The sequence below is a fragment of the Vicugna pacos genome, chromosome 29 (genome assembly GCF_048564905.1).
Source record: "Vicugna pacos chromosome 29, VicPac4, whole genome shotgun sequence".
Taxonomy (NCBI): domain Eukaryota; kingdom Metazoa; phylum Chordata; class Mammalia; order Artiodactyla; family Camelidae; genus Vicugna; species Vicugna pacos.
Window position 1 is genome coordinate 23289317 of NC_133015.1, and position 16388 is coordinate 23305704.

At 44.7% G+C, this 16388-nt stretch overlaps 1 protein-coding gene across 8 annotated transcripts in view; it reads right to left on the reverse strand.

Annotated features, from left to right (window-relative positions):
• The window catches only part of LYN (LYN proto-oncogene, Src family tyrosine kinase), a 104983-nt gene that overhangs the window by 35340 nt on the left and 53255 nt on the right, over positions 1-16388 (reverse strand). For all 8 annotated transcript variants that reach the window (XM_072951950.1, XM_072951955.1, XM_006204671.4 and 5 more), the window contains exons 4-8: positions 16103-16208; positions 14510-14608; positions 14284-14387; positions 13125-13274; positions 11664-11816 (exon numbers count right to left, since the gene is read on the reverse strand). In XM_072951950.1, coding sequence (XP_072808051.1) covers positions 11664-11816; positions 13125-13274; positions 14284-14387; positions 14510-14608; positions 16103-16208 — 612 coding nt within the window. The remainder of the gene's footprint in view (positions 1-11663; positions 11817-13124; positions 13275-14283; positions 14388-14509; positions 14609-16102; positions 16209-16388) is intronic.

The window sequence follows — 16388 nt, forward strand, 5'->3', positions numbered from 1 at the left end:
TCAGCATTTCCCATGCTTCCTTGACCACAGAAGACTTCTTCATGTACCTTTTCAAACCCCACGGAACGCACTTGGGGAAATACTGCTCCCTTAATGCAGTTCCCCCAAGGCACCGCTTTTCTGGGAAGTTTGAGCTTGATTTTCTCCTGGGAAAGCCTTTTCTCAGTGGTTTGCAAAGCAGAACTACAGAAAAATCACACGCTCCTTTCCTTTCCTTTCTGTTTCCACAGTTCTCTAGCGAGTGCTGAAGCAGGTGAGGAGGGAGTGGCAGCCAGTCACCACCGCGAGTCACCCTGCTGGCTACCTCGACCTGGTGTGTTACAGCTCGGCAGCACCTGCCCCAAGAAACACACAGTCTAAGAAATGGTGATGTGAACGTGTTCAGTCCCTGCTCCAGGTTACATGGTTACCTGCTACGCACAGCGTATACTCAGGGAAACTGAGAATGATGCTCTCAGGTGGCAGGATTTGGGCTGCTTTTACTTTCTTTTGTTCCTTTCTCTTTTGATTAAATTTGTGAATAAGTATGTATCTTTTTTTTACAAAAGGATTTTTTTTCTTATTTTTTATTGTAGTATAGTTGATTTACAATGTTAGTTTCAGGTGTACAGCAAAGCAATTCAGTTAGACACATACAGACATATATATTTTTAGTTTCTTTTCCATCACGGCTCATTGCAAGAAATTGAATATAGTTCCCTGTGCTCTATAATATGTCCTTGTTGTTTGTCTATTTTATATACAGTAATGTGCATCTATTAATCGCAAACTCCTAATCTATCCTTCCTGTCACCTTTCCTCCCGGTAACCAGTTTGTTTTCTATGTCCATGAGTCTGTTTCTAGTTTGTAAATATAATTTGTATTTTTTTTATTCCATATAAAAGTGACATCATATAATATTTGTCTTTCTCTGTCAGACTTAGTATGATAATCTCTAGGTCCATCCTTGCTGCTGCAGAGGGCATTATTTCATTCTTTTTAATAGCTGAGTAATATTCCACTATATACATACATATATATGTATGTATATATATGCCACAGCTTCTGTATCCATTCAGCAGTGTAGGAGGGTTCTAAAAGGAATTATTTTTACAAAGAAAAGGGAGTATGTTTCTACTTCTACACTTTCAAATGAGCAAGAAAAAGTGTTAGTATACAGCTAACAAGCAACTTAATTTTTCTTCTGATCCTTAATACTGATTTTTCAGCTAAAATTTTTCCTTTTATGTTCCCCTTTGATTTGTACCTAGTAGCAGTGTCCTACAGAAAAATGAAGAATGAGGTACATAAAATAAAGTAACTGTTACAACATACGGCTAAGACAGTAATGGAAAGCTTACAAAACACTGCCCTAGGTCATTTTCAAAAGCCACAACCTACCCGAAACAATGGAATCAAGAATATATTAAACTGATTTTCCATCTAAGTGTATAATTACAAATAATAGGATCTTTCCTATGCCTCTTAAAAGTAAATTTAAGGTAAATTCCACCAACAAAAGTCCTTTAATATTATCTGAATCAAGAAGTTTCCATTGTAAATTTATTTAAAAGCTCAGAAATGTACCCATGGCAGCACACAGCAAGATGTAACAAGAAAATACACCTTCTCTGGAGAAAAGGGAACCCTCCTGCACTGTGGGAATGTAAATGGCTGCAGCCACTACAGAGGACAGTATGGAGGTTCCTTAAAACACTAAAAATAGAGTTACCATATGATCCAGCAAACCCACTCCTGGGCATGTATCTGGAGAAAACTCTAATTCAAAAAGACACATGCACCCCAATGTTCACAGCAGCACTATTTACAGTAGCCAAACATGGAAACAACCTAAATGTCCACTGACAGATGACTGGATAAAGAAGATGAATGGATCAGCCATAAAAACCGACACCATAACGCCACTTGCAGCAACATGGATGCTCCTGGAGAATGTCATTCTAAGTGAAGTAAAGCCAGAAAGAGAAAGAAAAATACCATATGAGATCGCTCATATGTGGAATCTAAAAAAAAAAAACCCACAAAACAAAACAAAACAAAACAAAAAAACAAACAAAACATAAGTACAAAACAGAAACAGACTCATAGACATAGAATACAAACTTGTGGTTGCCAAGGGGGCGGGGGGTGGGAAGAGATAGACTGGGATTTCAAAATTGTAGAATAGATAAACAAGATTATACTGTACAGCACAGGGAAATATGTACAAGATCTTATGGTAGCTCACAGAGAAAAAAATGTAACAATGAATATATGTATATTCATGTATGATTGAAAAATTGTGCTCTACACTGGAATTGGACACAACATTGTAAAATGATTATAAATCAATAAAAAATGTTAAAAAATCCTAAAAAAAGATGAATGGATAAAGATATATAAATATATATAAAATGGAATATTTCTCAGACATGAAAAAGAATGAAATAATGCCATTTGCAGCAACATGGATGGACCTAGAGATTATCAGATAAGTGAAGTAACTCAGACAGAGAGAGAAAAACAGCATATGATATCACTTATATGTGGAATCTGAAAAAAGTGATACAAATGAATTTATCTACAAACCAGAAACAGACTTACAGACATAAAAAACAAACTTAAGGTTACCAAAGGGGAAGGCAGGGGGAAGGATAAATTAGGAGTTTGGGATTAACAGATACAAACTACTATATGTAAAATAGATAAATAACAAGGTCCTAATGTATAGCACAGGGAACTACATTCAATATCTTGTAATAACCTATAATGAAAAAGAATATATACATGTATAACTGAATCACTATGCTGTACACCAGAAACTAACATTGTATATCAACTAGACTTCAACAACAACAAAAAAAAAAACCCTCTTTGATACATACAACTGACAAAGTACTAGTGTCCAGAATATATAAAAATTCCTACAAATCAATAAGAAAAGTAGAAAGATAGGCAAAGGCTTGGATGGGCATTTTAGAAAGGAGAAATCGTAATGACTAACATGCTTGTGAGATCTTATTAGTAATCAGGGAACTGCAAGTAAACCCGCAGGGAGAGACCAGCATCCAGCAAGACCTAGATTACAAAGTGTGATGATCTTGAGTGCAGGTAGCGCCAGCCCCTCGGCAGGGGAACAGGGGCAGCTCCTGCAGGCCCTTTCCTGGGCTCTTTTCTGAGCATCACTGAAATTCAGTTGTAAAGCTTCTGCCTTCAACAGCATCCTCAAGGGATGTTGACAGAGCAGCCTCCTTGCAAGTGCAATTATCTTGAGTGACCATCCCAACGGGCTGTGCCAACATGGGGACCACATCCACCCAGGCACCACTCTGGTGTCAGGAAATGGAACACTGCGACCCCTTGTGCATGACTGGTGAGAGTCTAGCCCAGACAAGCGCCCTGGAAACTAAGCTAGCAGCATTTAGTAGAGTTGAAGATTCATACACCTGTGGTCCAGCAAATCCACTCCTGGTCATCTAGAGGAACTCACGTACCCCTGCTCCAAGCAGCTCAGAGATGCTCACAGCAGCATCGTTCATAGCCGCCAAAACCATCAATACCAACTCCACTGATAAAGAGTGAGAAACAGGCAGGATTCATTTATATAAAGTTCAGAAACAAGCAAAATGAACCTACATTGTGTGGGGACGCACACACATCCCCACATTCAAGGGTAGGAGAACTACAAAGAGAAGTCAGGAAATTGTCACAAAGGTCAGAATAGCAGCTGCCTTCGGGGCAGGTGGGGTTATGGTTGGGGAGGGGTAGGTGGGGGCTTCTGGGTGTGATCGCAGGGGTCACCACACAGGCTTTCATTAGCTGTGAACTTGAATTATGTAACTTGGTGTGGTATGCACTTTTCTGTCTGCTTGTTACAGTACATAGCAACAAAGGAGAACGAAACAAAACGAGTCTCCTTCTGTCATCATAAGAGCCTGGAGACCTGCTGAGACTTCCACGTAACATAAAATTATGGGAGGGGGCAGGGTATAGCTCAGTGGTAGAGTGCGTACTTAGCATGCACGAGGTCCTGGGTTCAATCCCCAGTAAAATAAAATAAAATTATGGATAAAGGATGAAGGAAAAAAAAATGCTTTCCAAGTGTAGGGGAAAAAAATGATCCGGAAATACTGCAGCTGCTAAAGATATTTAAAATGCTGATAAGGAGCCGGAGATCACAGTGAATAAAACAGCTGTGTCACACAGCGCCAGAATGGCAGCAGCTTCCGCTCGATGGTCCCCGAGGGCTGGGGTTTTTGAACAACAGGGCAGGTTTCCATTTGCGCTAAAGGCACGGTTTTTATTCAGCGCTAAGGATTGACTGGTCCTTTACCAAGCTATTCCCCAGCAGTGTGCAGGCTCAGCGAACGCAGCCACAGAGACTGGGGTTGGTACTACAGATGGAAACGTGATCTTTCAAAAAATCTTTTGAAGGTTTAAGTAACTCCTCCTGGGATGCCACCCTGCCACAGGTAAAGAAAGCCGATGTGACAATTTAGGAAAGTCCAACTCCAGCTGTGACCGTCTTGTTACGAAGCGCCTAACTTACTATCACAAAACGGAGAGTGGTTTACAGAAAAGATGCGTGTACTTGATTTTCAAAGTCGGCTGGTGGTTAATGTCAGTGCAGTTGGCTCCAGTGAAAATTTATCACGCAAAATCAATTCGGAATAAGTTTACTTTCTTTGACAAAGTCTCTTTAGAGACCGACTGGTAACAGGAAACATTACCCCTCGCGTCACAGATGGGTCAGTTCCCTCGGAATCCAACAACCCGTGGAGGAAAACGTGTCGCCAAGCCAGATGCCAAAGGATCACAGGGACAAGAGGAAACAGCTTGAGGGAGACACTCCTCTCTGTTATCCCTAACCCCCTGCTCCCCCCGAACAGGCCACTTCCTAGTATTTGTCCACTGTGCTTCAGGCCAAAAGAATCCAGACCACAACATGCGACTGATAGTCAAAGAACCATTTCTCACGCTTGTGAAAATCTTCACTCGCTTGGTTAACAGGGACACAATTTCTAATTTGTTGTCCGTTTTCTATCGATGAGAAAAGCTAGCCCACTTATCCCTTGAGACGTTGCGCAGACCTGGCTATACACCCGGTCCTCAGTCAGGATAAGACGTCCAGACACACGGGGAGCGGGGCATCCTTAGACCCCTGGTTCATGGCACATCACCCATCACTGTTCTTCTAGTTGGATTCCCCGTCTTCCTCTGCTTGATGCATGTGACATATTGACATGATTTCAACAGCTAAGGAGGAGGTCCCTGGCTGGCACCAAATCACAGAACCATATCCACAAAAGATCCCAGGGCAAAATTTCCTACTTCTTTCCTTTTCTCCTCTTTATTTTCCTTCCTTGCTATCTTCCTTCTTTCTTTCCTTTCTTCCCTCCCTCCCCTCCCTTTCTTCTTTTCTTTCTTTAACACAAAACTAAAAGGAGAAAAGCACAATTGAAAAAACAACTATAGGGGGAGGATGCAGCTCAGCGGTAGACTGTGTATGTAGCACGCACGAGGCCCTGGGTTCAGTCCCTGGCACTCCACTAAAAACCAAAAAATAAATAAACCTAATTACCTCCTCTCCAAGGAAAAAATTTTTTAAATTATATGGAAATTCAAATGACATAAAGTAGCCAAAACAATTAAAAACAAAATTAAAAAACTGTCAATATTAATATACTAGCAGTGATATTACACTATAGTTTGGCAAGATGCTACTGTTGGGGGAAACTGAATAAAGACTACACGGGGTTTCTCTGTATTATCTCTTCTATATATGTGATAGCTTTATTAAAGCGTAATTCAGATAGCATATCATTTCCCCATTTATAGTACACAATTCATCAGGTTCTGAATCCTCAGATTGGTGGGACCAGCACCACAATCCACCACTGAACTTCTTCATGGCCCCCAAAGAAACTCCATACCCAACAGCAGTCACACCCCATCCTCCCAACCCCCTACGTGAGGCAACCGTTCATCTACTTCGTCTCTACAGACCTGCCCGTTCCAGCCTTTTCACATAAATGGAGTCATGTCATACATGGCCCTTTGTGTCTGGTTTCTTTCATTTATCATCATGGTTTCAAGGGCCATCCATGTTGTAGCATGTGTCTTTTTACTGCTAAGTAATATTCCATTGCATGGATATACCACATTTTGTTTATCCATTCACCAGCTGATGGATATCTTGGTTATTTACACTCTTTGGCTATTGTGAATAATGCTCTTATGAACATCTGTGTAAAAGTGTGTGAGCACATGTTTTCATTTCTGTTTTGTTTCTGACAACTGCACGTGAATCTTTAATGATCTCAAAATAAAAAGTTTAATTAAAAAAAAAAAACAAGACACAGCTTATGCTGAGTGGGGAAATTCCGGGTAATTTCTCTCTTCTATTTCATAAGTCTTTGCTCTAATTTACCAGACTATCTTTATAATAAAATCAAAAATTTAGTAATAACAATAGTTCTTAAATGCTGTCAGCTGGATTAAGTGTTTACCTGCACCACCTCATTCAGTTTCTACACCACCCCTAAAAGCTAGGTTCTATTACAACCCCCATTTCAGATGAGCTTCTGCTCTCTCTCTCTTTTAAAACATTATTAGCAAATCAAACAAATGACCTAATTTTAAAAATGACCAAAGAGCTTGAACAGACATTTCTCCAAAGAAGACACAGAAATTGCCAATAAACGCATGAAAAGATGCTCCACATTACCAACCATTAGCGAAATGCAAATCAAAACCACAATGAGACACTACCTGACATCCAGTAGGATGGTGACTATAGACAAAAAACCCACCGGAAAATGAGAAGTGCTGGTGATGTGGAGAAACTGGAGCCTTTATGCACTGCTGGTGGGAATGTACACTGGTGCAGCCACTATGGAGGGCAGTATAGAGGTTCCTCAAGAAATCAAACACAGATCTGCCATATTATGCAGCAATTCCACTCCTGGGTATATACCCAAAGGAACTGGGAGAAAGGTCTCAGGGACCGCTGTGTGCGCATGTTCACGGCAGTGTCATTCACAACAGACAAAAGGCGGAAGCCGCCCAAGTGTCCATCAGTGGATGAACGGATAAACAAAATCCATCATTTATGAATCACTACGTGGTAATCTATACACTGTGTAGTTCACATTCAATGGAATAACGTTCAGCCTTAAAATGGAAGGAAATTCTGACACATGGATGACCCTGGAGGACATCAGGCGAAATGAAACAAGCCAGTCACACACACACACAAAGACATACACGGTATGATTTCACTTATTTGAGGTTCCTAGAGGAGTCACATTCATAGAAACAGACAATGGAATGGTGGTTACCTGGGGCTGGGAGGAGGGAGAGGGGAGTTGTTGTTCAGAGCTTAGAGACCCAGTTCTGCAAGATGAAAGTTCTGGAAATTGGTTTTACAATGTAAAAATCTACACCAGAGCTGAACTATACATTTAAAAATGGTGAAGGTGGTAAATTTTATGTTATATGTATTTTAATGCGTGCACACACACACTCAACAAATCTATACAAATGATGAATTTGTACGAGATTTTCACCCTTTTTCAAATACTCTAAATAAAAAGTGACACTCTGGATGGACCAGCTGCATGTTTTCCAACGTCCCATCCTCCTCTCCTCTAAGCCTCAGGTTCTCCCGGGCAGAACCTGGGTCCATGGTAAATACAAATTCTTGAAAATCAGTGTCAGCATCCCACACGTGGCGCAGCGGAAGCCCGGGGAAGGGTGGAGGTGGGCAGGAGGACGTCACGTATCTGGAACCGGAAGCAAAGAGGTTTCCTCAGTCCCAGGATGGACCAAGGTGCTTGAGCTCCAGGTGACAATTCAGCACAGGCTTGAGCCACTGAAACTGGCTCTGAGGCTCAGAGCTGAGCAGCAGTTCTTCTAGCTGTCCCCTCCGCCCCAGCACCCCAGCTGCCTCTCCCTGAGCACCCATGAGCTCACACCCGCAGCTCCTTCGGACTGGACGGACTCGGCGGGCAAATGGCACCTGGGGCACCACCATCGTGGGGCTGGCAAAGAGGTCACCAATCTACTTGCTAGGGGCCCTCAAGGAAATATTAAGAAAACACAGTGGGCTATCACAGTCTCTTCTCCCTCAAAGTGGTGACCTCCCAGACCAGCAGGTGCAGACAGCACGCAGTTCCATGCCTTTACCCTGGCTTCTCAGCCGACCACCAGGAGGTGGGACCAGGGCTCCACAGCCCACTACCCAGGTAGGGTTACTGCGTTAGAGCAGACAAGGACGCCCAGGAAGCTCCCTCTGCTTTCTCCGCAAGACAGATATGCACCTCCTTTGCCAGCAAATGTCCACAGGAAGGTCTAACTGGATTATTTATAGTTTGGACTCATGATTAAAATTGGGGGAAAATCCCCCACTGAAATGGAGCTTCCAGTGACTACAGTCAAACATGGTGAAATGAAAATAATAATAAAAATCGACTGCACAGAGCCAGACTCCACGGGAAACGCTTCAGCTACATAATCTCATTCTTCCCTTCAGCAACTGATGGCACAGTTGTTTGCCCATTTTACTGATGAGGAAACTGAGGGCAGGGAGGTCAAATCAACTTGTAGATAACTTAGCAAGTGAGAGAGTTCAGGTCTCCGAAAGGCAGGAGCAGCTGGCTTCTCCGCTGCCTTGAATGACTCTGGGAAGCTGCTTCTCTGATCAAATGGTGACAGCCGTTCCTGTCTGACAGCGAGCGCTACTGCTCTGAGTGCGGGAGATAATGGATGAAAATGCACCTCCATGGTGTAGCTGGGACGTTCTTTTCTCTCCTCCTCCCCCTCCTCTCTCATCCCCTCACTCACATGCAGGGAGGCAAGATGGGCTCGGAGACCCAGAGGACAGTGAGATGTCATCGTGAACCCGCATCTTCCTGCCAATAGGCTCAGTGAAGAGACAAGGCTGGAAAGGGGAGGCCAGGGAGGCAAGGCAGAGTCCCCGGGTCCCAGAGTGAGCCGGGGGGTTGGAGCAGACGCGTGCAGGGGAGCGAGGTCAGAGCACAGACACCTGCCGTGGCCTCTAAGAGGGCAGAGAATTCCAGTGCCAGAGAGTGCTGAAACCATCTGGGGAAACCGCTTTTGGATGTTTACACAATTTTAAAGAATCTCCACACAGATTATTCGTAAGCTACAACAGGGAATTGAAAAGTAACATTCGTAAGAGAGAAGTCTGGTGGATCTCCTCAAATCAAACAGAACACAGGCAACAACGGGACCGACTAACACTCGGTGCCCTGGACGGGCGTGGGCAGACACAGCATTGCTTAGTGCTCAGAGGCTACTCGTGCCCACGGGCACGACCTGAGCGAGTCACAGGGAACGTCGGAAAATGCAAACGAGGGGCGTTCTACAGAATGACTGATGCGCCATGAAAGATGAAGACGTGCCGGTCCAGAATCAAGGAGACTAAAGACGGGTCAGCTGAAGGCAGCCACGTGGTCCCAACACCCTCGGGACGTCGTAGGGACAAGGGGGGCAATTCGGATGCAGATTCTCTACTGGATGGGATGGATCAACGCGGAACTTCCTGACAGTGAGCCCTGTGTGTGGACGGCGGCCCTGCTCTCTGGAGATACCTGCCTAAGTACTTAGGGGTGAAGGGTCATCACACCTGCAACTTATTCGCAAGTGGTTGCACACCAACAATAAAATATGCTGTGTGTGTGTACGTATGAAAACGAGAAAGCAAATACAGCAAAATGGGACTGGTGACTCTAGATGAAGGGTATACAATTTTTTCTTTAATGGAGGTGCTGGGGATCAAACCCAGGACCTCGTGCATGCTAAGCACACACTCTACCACTGAGCTATGCAACACTTATTATACTGTTCCTGTCTCTATTCTATGGATTTGGGAAAAAATATATTAAAAAAGAAATGAAAATACCTCAGGAGAAAAAGGTGGCAATTTAAAAAAAAATGAGCAGAGAACAGTTTGACAGTTCCTTGAAAAGTTAAACAGAAATACCATATGACCCAGCAATTCCACCCCTAAGAGGATGTCTGTACCCAAGAGAAATGAAAACATCTGTCCACACAAATGCTCAAAGCAGCATTATTCACAATAGCCCGAAGGTGGAAATAACCCAAATGTCCATCGATGGATGAACAGATAAACCGTGGTACAGCCACACAATGGAATACTGTTCACCTGCAGAAGAGGAAGAAATTCTGACCCACACTGCAACATGGGTGAACCTTGAGGACGTTATGCGGAGTGAGACAAGCCAGACACAAAGAGACAAATGTCTGCATGATGCCACTTACACACGAGGTCCCTAGAGAACCACATTCACAGAGCTGGAAAGTGTGTCCAGACAGAACGGTGTCCAGGGGCCAGGAGAGGGGAGCAGGGAGTGTCTGCTTAACAGGTGCAGCGTTTCCTTCCGGAGTGATGGAAATATTCTGGAACTGGACAGAGACGATGGTTGCACAGGAACGTGAATGCAGTAAATGCCACCGAACTGTTCACGTTAAAATGACTGATCTTACGTTACATGAATGTTACTTCAATAAAACAGCACAGGGTGGACAGAGAAAAGAGAGGGAGGCTGTGAGGGTTTGGGCAGCAGAGTGTGGACGGAGACACAGCCAGAGGGGGCACTCACGCCTCTGTGTCCGCTGACCGGACCGGAAACAGTGCCAGGGATGCACGCGGACCCCCGTGGAGAATGTGCCTTGTGTAATTGTGAGTCACCTGAAATCCGCTCACAAGTTCACAAAGACACAGCGCAGTGAGAATTAATTACGTGCTGAGTCGTATTTAAACGATACTTTGGCTAAAGCAGCGACAACAGAAGAAAAACGGGCAAAGCTGTGATCCCAGGGGCCCAAGATTTTAGAAGGAAAAAACCCTCCCCCTCGCAGACCCCTGGACGTGAAGTGACCGCGTGGCGGCAGCAGGCTGAAGAGTCTCGTCTCTGCTGGGCTAGGGCGGGACAGGTTTTAAAAGCCGTCTGCCCCGTCTCTTTAGAAATCAAGTTTGCTCTCACTGACACGAAGCTGGCGCAGAAAACACGATCCACTAAAAAATAGTTCTTTTTAAAATTCTTATTACAAAAGAAAAGGGAATTCACATTCACTATAAAAACTTTAGAAAAGACAGGGGGGCGGAAAGAATTGCCCCAGAGAAAGACACTGCTAGAATTTCGGTGGACCTCTCGCCAGCCTGAGGAGGTGATACTTAACAGGGAGCAACGACTCGTTAATGGTGGAACTTTGAGCATCTTCAGAAACTTCCTTGGTGAGAAACTGCAGTAAATCTGAGGTTTCCTATTAAACCCACTAGCAAGGATGGTCCTCGCCCAGGTGTAACTTCCCCTGTGATGCACGCCGATTTCCTGTCTTCATTGCATGTATCCAGAGAATCTGGTGCTGAGAGGATCACCAAAGAGCAGGCCGAGCAACCAGAATAAACGTCCACCGCCCACTTCCTTATAAACATCCTTCCTTAAAGAGAAACCAAGTCACAAGGAAGGGGAGAGTCTCATCATGTAGATTCTGTAGGCTAGTTCTTGGTACCAGCTGGACAGAGAGAAACAGAACTAGTGATGACTCTGAGAAAACTGACAGAAACTGGCTGGAGCCCTTGTTCCTCCTGCCGCCGCCTCCAGAGTGGACCCTGGCTCCCGAGGCGCACACTCACCCATCCAGACTTCCCCGAACTGCCCGGCGCCGAGCCTTTTCACCAGTTTAATGGACTCCCGGGGGATCTCCCAGGCATCTTTGTCCCATGGCTTCTGTGGTTTGGGACTGATGCAGGCCTTCTCCAATCTTCTGCACAAGCCATCTGATTGCTCTGATTTGAAAGAGAAAAGAAAGGCGGAGAAAGTCACCCTTTGTGTTTGACCAGCATCTGCAGAGAAGTCTGAACTATTAGCCTTATCATTTCCAACTCGCCGAGGTCTGTGAATCTAAAATGCTTATGGAGGTTATCGTCTGTGTAATTGCGACTTCTGAAATTCTTAAATGAAAGACAAGTTTAAGACATGCTTGATTTTATTTATTAGTAATGCTAATCTATAAAAATAAAAACATCAACATGAACAGATAAACAAAGGCCGACAGGTTGTCACGCTTAATAAAATACGATTTTAATTACTGAGCCCACGTAAGCTCTTCAGGGCACATTGGTGGGGACATGGTCATGTCACCAGGGGTCCCCAGTCCCAGTACAGGGCCACGCTTCCGCAAGCACTCAGCACACAGGCCAGACGAATAGTGGATGGGGTAACAGAGCAGGAGGGAGGACTCCGCAAAATCTGGGGTCCCTGCACCCTTCATATTTGAGGTCCAAAGCAAATTTTATAATGTGTGTTCCCTTCCAGCAGGTTGAAGAACTAAGCAGTAACAACAGCTGCCCATCACAACTGACCTCAAACACACAGCGAATGAACCAAAAGGCTGGTCACGAACTCAGCTTAGCGGGGCCGGAGAGCTTGGGGACGGAGGACCACTGACCAGACGCTTCCAAATATTTTGCTGTTCTTGTTGTTGTTTGTTTTCTTTTACTGAGAGCACGCACTACCTTTACACGCACATACGCGTCTATACACTGGGACTCAGCTCTACAAAGCTGCATTCCTAGTCCAGATATTTAAAGATGCGTTATAAAACTATTCACTATGTGAAAATAATGTTCACTTTCCTCTTTGTAATTTTGGAATATTAACTGTCACACAGCACGAACTAGCTAGGAAGGACTAGGATAATTATTCACAAAGATCAAATCTGACTTTGAAAGTATACTTATAGATCAATTTTGAACCAATTCTAGAATATGATCCTCCAACTTTATCCAAAGGAAATATGATGCATAAAAATTTTATTCAGCATAGTGTTGGAAGTTCTAGCCACAGTAATCAGACAAGAAAAAGAAATAAAGGGAATCCAAACTGGAAAAGAAGAAGTAAAGCTGTCACTGTCACTGCAGGCGACATCATCCTATACACACAAAACCCTGAAGGCGCCACCAGAAAACTACCAGAGCTCGTCAGTGAATTCGGTAAGGCTGCGGGACACAAGCAATTTTAATATAAAAAAGTGACACCATGTATTTATCACAGTACACGTACTTTTTCTTGTCCAGCCTCGCGTGTTTACTTACTTTGGTAATGCTTAATCATGTCACTGATACAAGGAAAAGTGATTCGTGGGGAGATGTAATAACCCCCATTGTCCAGACTTCTAATTTTGTAGTGCTTAATAACGTCGCCGTGCACAGGGTCATAGTCTCTGACGGACAGAGAGAAACTGCCTGTGAGGGAAGAAGTACAAGCAAAGATTACCCTCATATTTTACAAATCAGATCGGGATTACACACACCATGGTACACATTGTGCCACAAAGATACGCAAACTATAAATTAAGCATGTATATAGTGCCTAAAGTCCTATAAAGTTCTACTTGATAAACAAAGCTAGCGTTTTGTTTGCCGTGACGCTTACCAACACTTCTCTGTGATGGGTTGTTTTTTTTTTTTTATTTCACTGAATTGGAAAGTTATTCTGATTTTTCTCTCTCTTAAAATTTCAAGATTTGCTCTAAATAATAATGTAAGAGGCTCAGTAAACATAAAGCACAGTAAAAAATGACCATAATTATGTCCGCTTCTATGTTACTTTTAGCAGCAAAACTAATCACCTGAGTTTGTTACGTGTTATATCAAACTATCAAACGTTCACTACCGGAACACAGTACCGGCATATCTCGGCGATACTGCAGGTCCTGCTCCAGACCATCTTAACAAATACCTTGATAAAGTAAGTCACACAAAGGTTTTGGTTTCCAGGTGCATACTGAGGTTTACACATATTGCAGTCCATTGAGCGCACAATTGTCTATGTCTGAAAACAATGTTTTTACTTTAACTGAAAAACACTTGACTGCCAAACACAGCTAACCATCATCTGATCCTTCAGTGAGTCATAGTAGTAACATCAAAGATTGCGGATCACGGGTCATCATCACAAATACAATAATAATGAAAAAGTGTGAAACAGCATGAGAATTACCAAAATGTGACACAGACGTGAAGTGAGCAAAGGCTGTTGGGAAAATGGTACCAGCAGGCTTTTCTGATGCAGGGCTGTCACAAACGTTCAATTTGTAAAGAAATGCAGTATCTGAGAAGCTTAATAAAGCGGAGCCCAGTCAAACCACGTCTGCCTGGAACTCTTTTATTTGGGGGGTGGGGAATTCTAGAATGCTTTCTAAGGGTGATTTCCTAGACAGTGTTTTATCAGAGGCCTTACGTGACTTCCTACCTTTTAATGTTTCACTTTCTCTGATAAGAAAAGCTCCAGCACTGTTCCCCGGGGCCAGAAGCTGCCTTTCTGCATCTTTCCTGGTTATATCCTTGAAAAACCACCTAAAAAGACATGCGAACATTTCACAGGTGTTATAATCCAGGGAAGGACAAAGATGGAGAAGAGACAAGAAACCCAACGTGACACACAAGGCCTCCCCAGACCACACCAGGCGGGGACTCACTCTTCCGTTTCCAAGGTGTTGACTTTGGCTACGTAGTTGCTGGGGATGAAGCCCTCTCTCTTGGTTGAAAGGGACTTCGCTTTCCACCATTCTCCTTGCCTGGAACAGAAACGCACACCAGAAGGGCTCGTATCCAATGACTCAAGAACTACATTGCAACTGTCTTCACGTGTTTGTTTTTGGGGGTGAGGGAGGGTGGGGAGGATCCCTGGAACCCCAGAATCCAGGGACAAAGTTCCCTCCTCTTGCTGAAATAAAGCTATGTTCAGTGATGGAAGCAAAGGGAAGCAGCCTCCCAGCTGAACTGTGGGTCGCTGTGGTCAGAGTTGCCAAACAGGAGTTGGTGAAAATGGTTTCCATCCTGCAGAAGCAAAACATTCGCAACTTCCCCTGGGATACCTGAGAAGATGCCTGTGGTTCCTTTCGGCCAAACAAGGGGGTCAGAAATGGCTATCAAGGGAATTAAGGACCAGAGTTTCCACGATATAAACTCCTTTGCTAAAATATTTAGTTTCCATAGACAGATACCATGGAAAAATGAAATAGAAAACCGTAAAATAACCCCAAGCAGGCAGGCCTCGCCACCAGGCTCTCATCTTCTGCAAGAGACACGGGGTCAGGGCTGGGGAGGGACGGATGGAGTGGCCCCCGAGAGCCTCAACTATGGTCCCCAGCAGATTCCCACAGGCAGACGGGGGCCTCGTCTGCAAGACATGGACAATCACGGCTGACGCTAGGCTGTGGTCCTCTTCATGTCTGTGCCACATCTATATATAAGCACACATGCCGTCCTCACATCAACCTCATGACGGGCATACCGCCGTTCCTGGTTCAGGAGTGAAGACACCAAGGCATAAAGTTCAAGTGGTTTGTCAAGGTCACACAGCTATCAAGTGGCAAGGCCAGGACTGGGCTCAAGTTCACACTCAACCAGTAACTGATAACTGCGCTCAGCCACTCAACACCTTATACTCATAAGGGTGTTCCTCCTCTGAACAACCAAGGGTCTCCTGGTTGGCAGGCCAAGGAGACGCCATATGCAAGATTGGTAGGGAAGGAAGCTAGGATGAGGACACTGGAGTTCCTTATTCTCAGCGTGGTCCTGAGCCCTGTGGTCTGAGCAGGAACACAGGGCTGTGAGTCAGCACGGAGGAGTCAAGGAAATGATGTCCTAGTGTCTTCACAGGGGTGAAAACTGCTTAGCAGGGACCTTCTCAAGATGACCGCTGGTTCAGCCAGGCACCCTACTGAGTCACAGCCAGCTGGACCCAACCACCCGGGCTGACTTTGAGTAAAATAGCCAAATAAAAATGGCACTAAAATAACATGCAGACTCCACATGGACTCAGACTTCTTAAGGCAGCACAGATGGGTGAGGAAAGAAACCAGCATCTGCCTTCAAAGGGGAAAGTCTTGGGAAGGGCCCACAGCAAAGCATACGAGGAGAACCCCTCTGCCTGCTCCCCCGGGGCAGCAAGGAGGCTGGAGGCCTGGTGCCGCCACAGAGGGCCCGGAGGCCAAGCGAGGGGCCCAGGCTGCAGGACCCGGCGCCCAAGTGAGGGGGCAGCAGGCGCGGTGTGCCTGGGCACTTACTCCTCCAGGACTTTCATCTTCTCTCCTTTCTTGAAGGACAGATCGTCTGGGTGGATGCCATCGTAGGGGTACAAAGCAACCACGATGTCTCCTTGCTCCTCGGGGTCTAAAAACCAAGAACGCAAGCAAAGACCTTTAGGAATCCATCCGTGGAAACATTTTAACAAACTGTCATCGACATAAAGGATGAGATGAGGTGCTGAGGGGAGGGGCAGCTGGAACGGACACGTGTTTCCTTCCTAGTGGGGCTCGGGGCTGGCGTGGCCCACAGTCAGCAAGGCAGTGC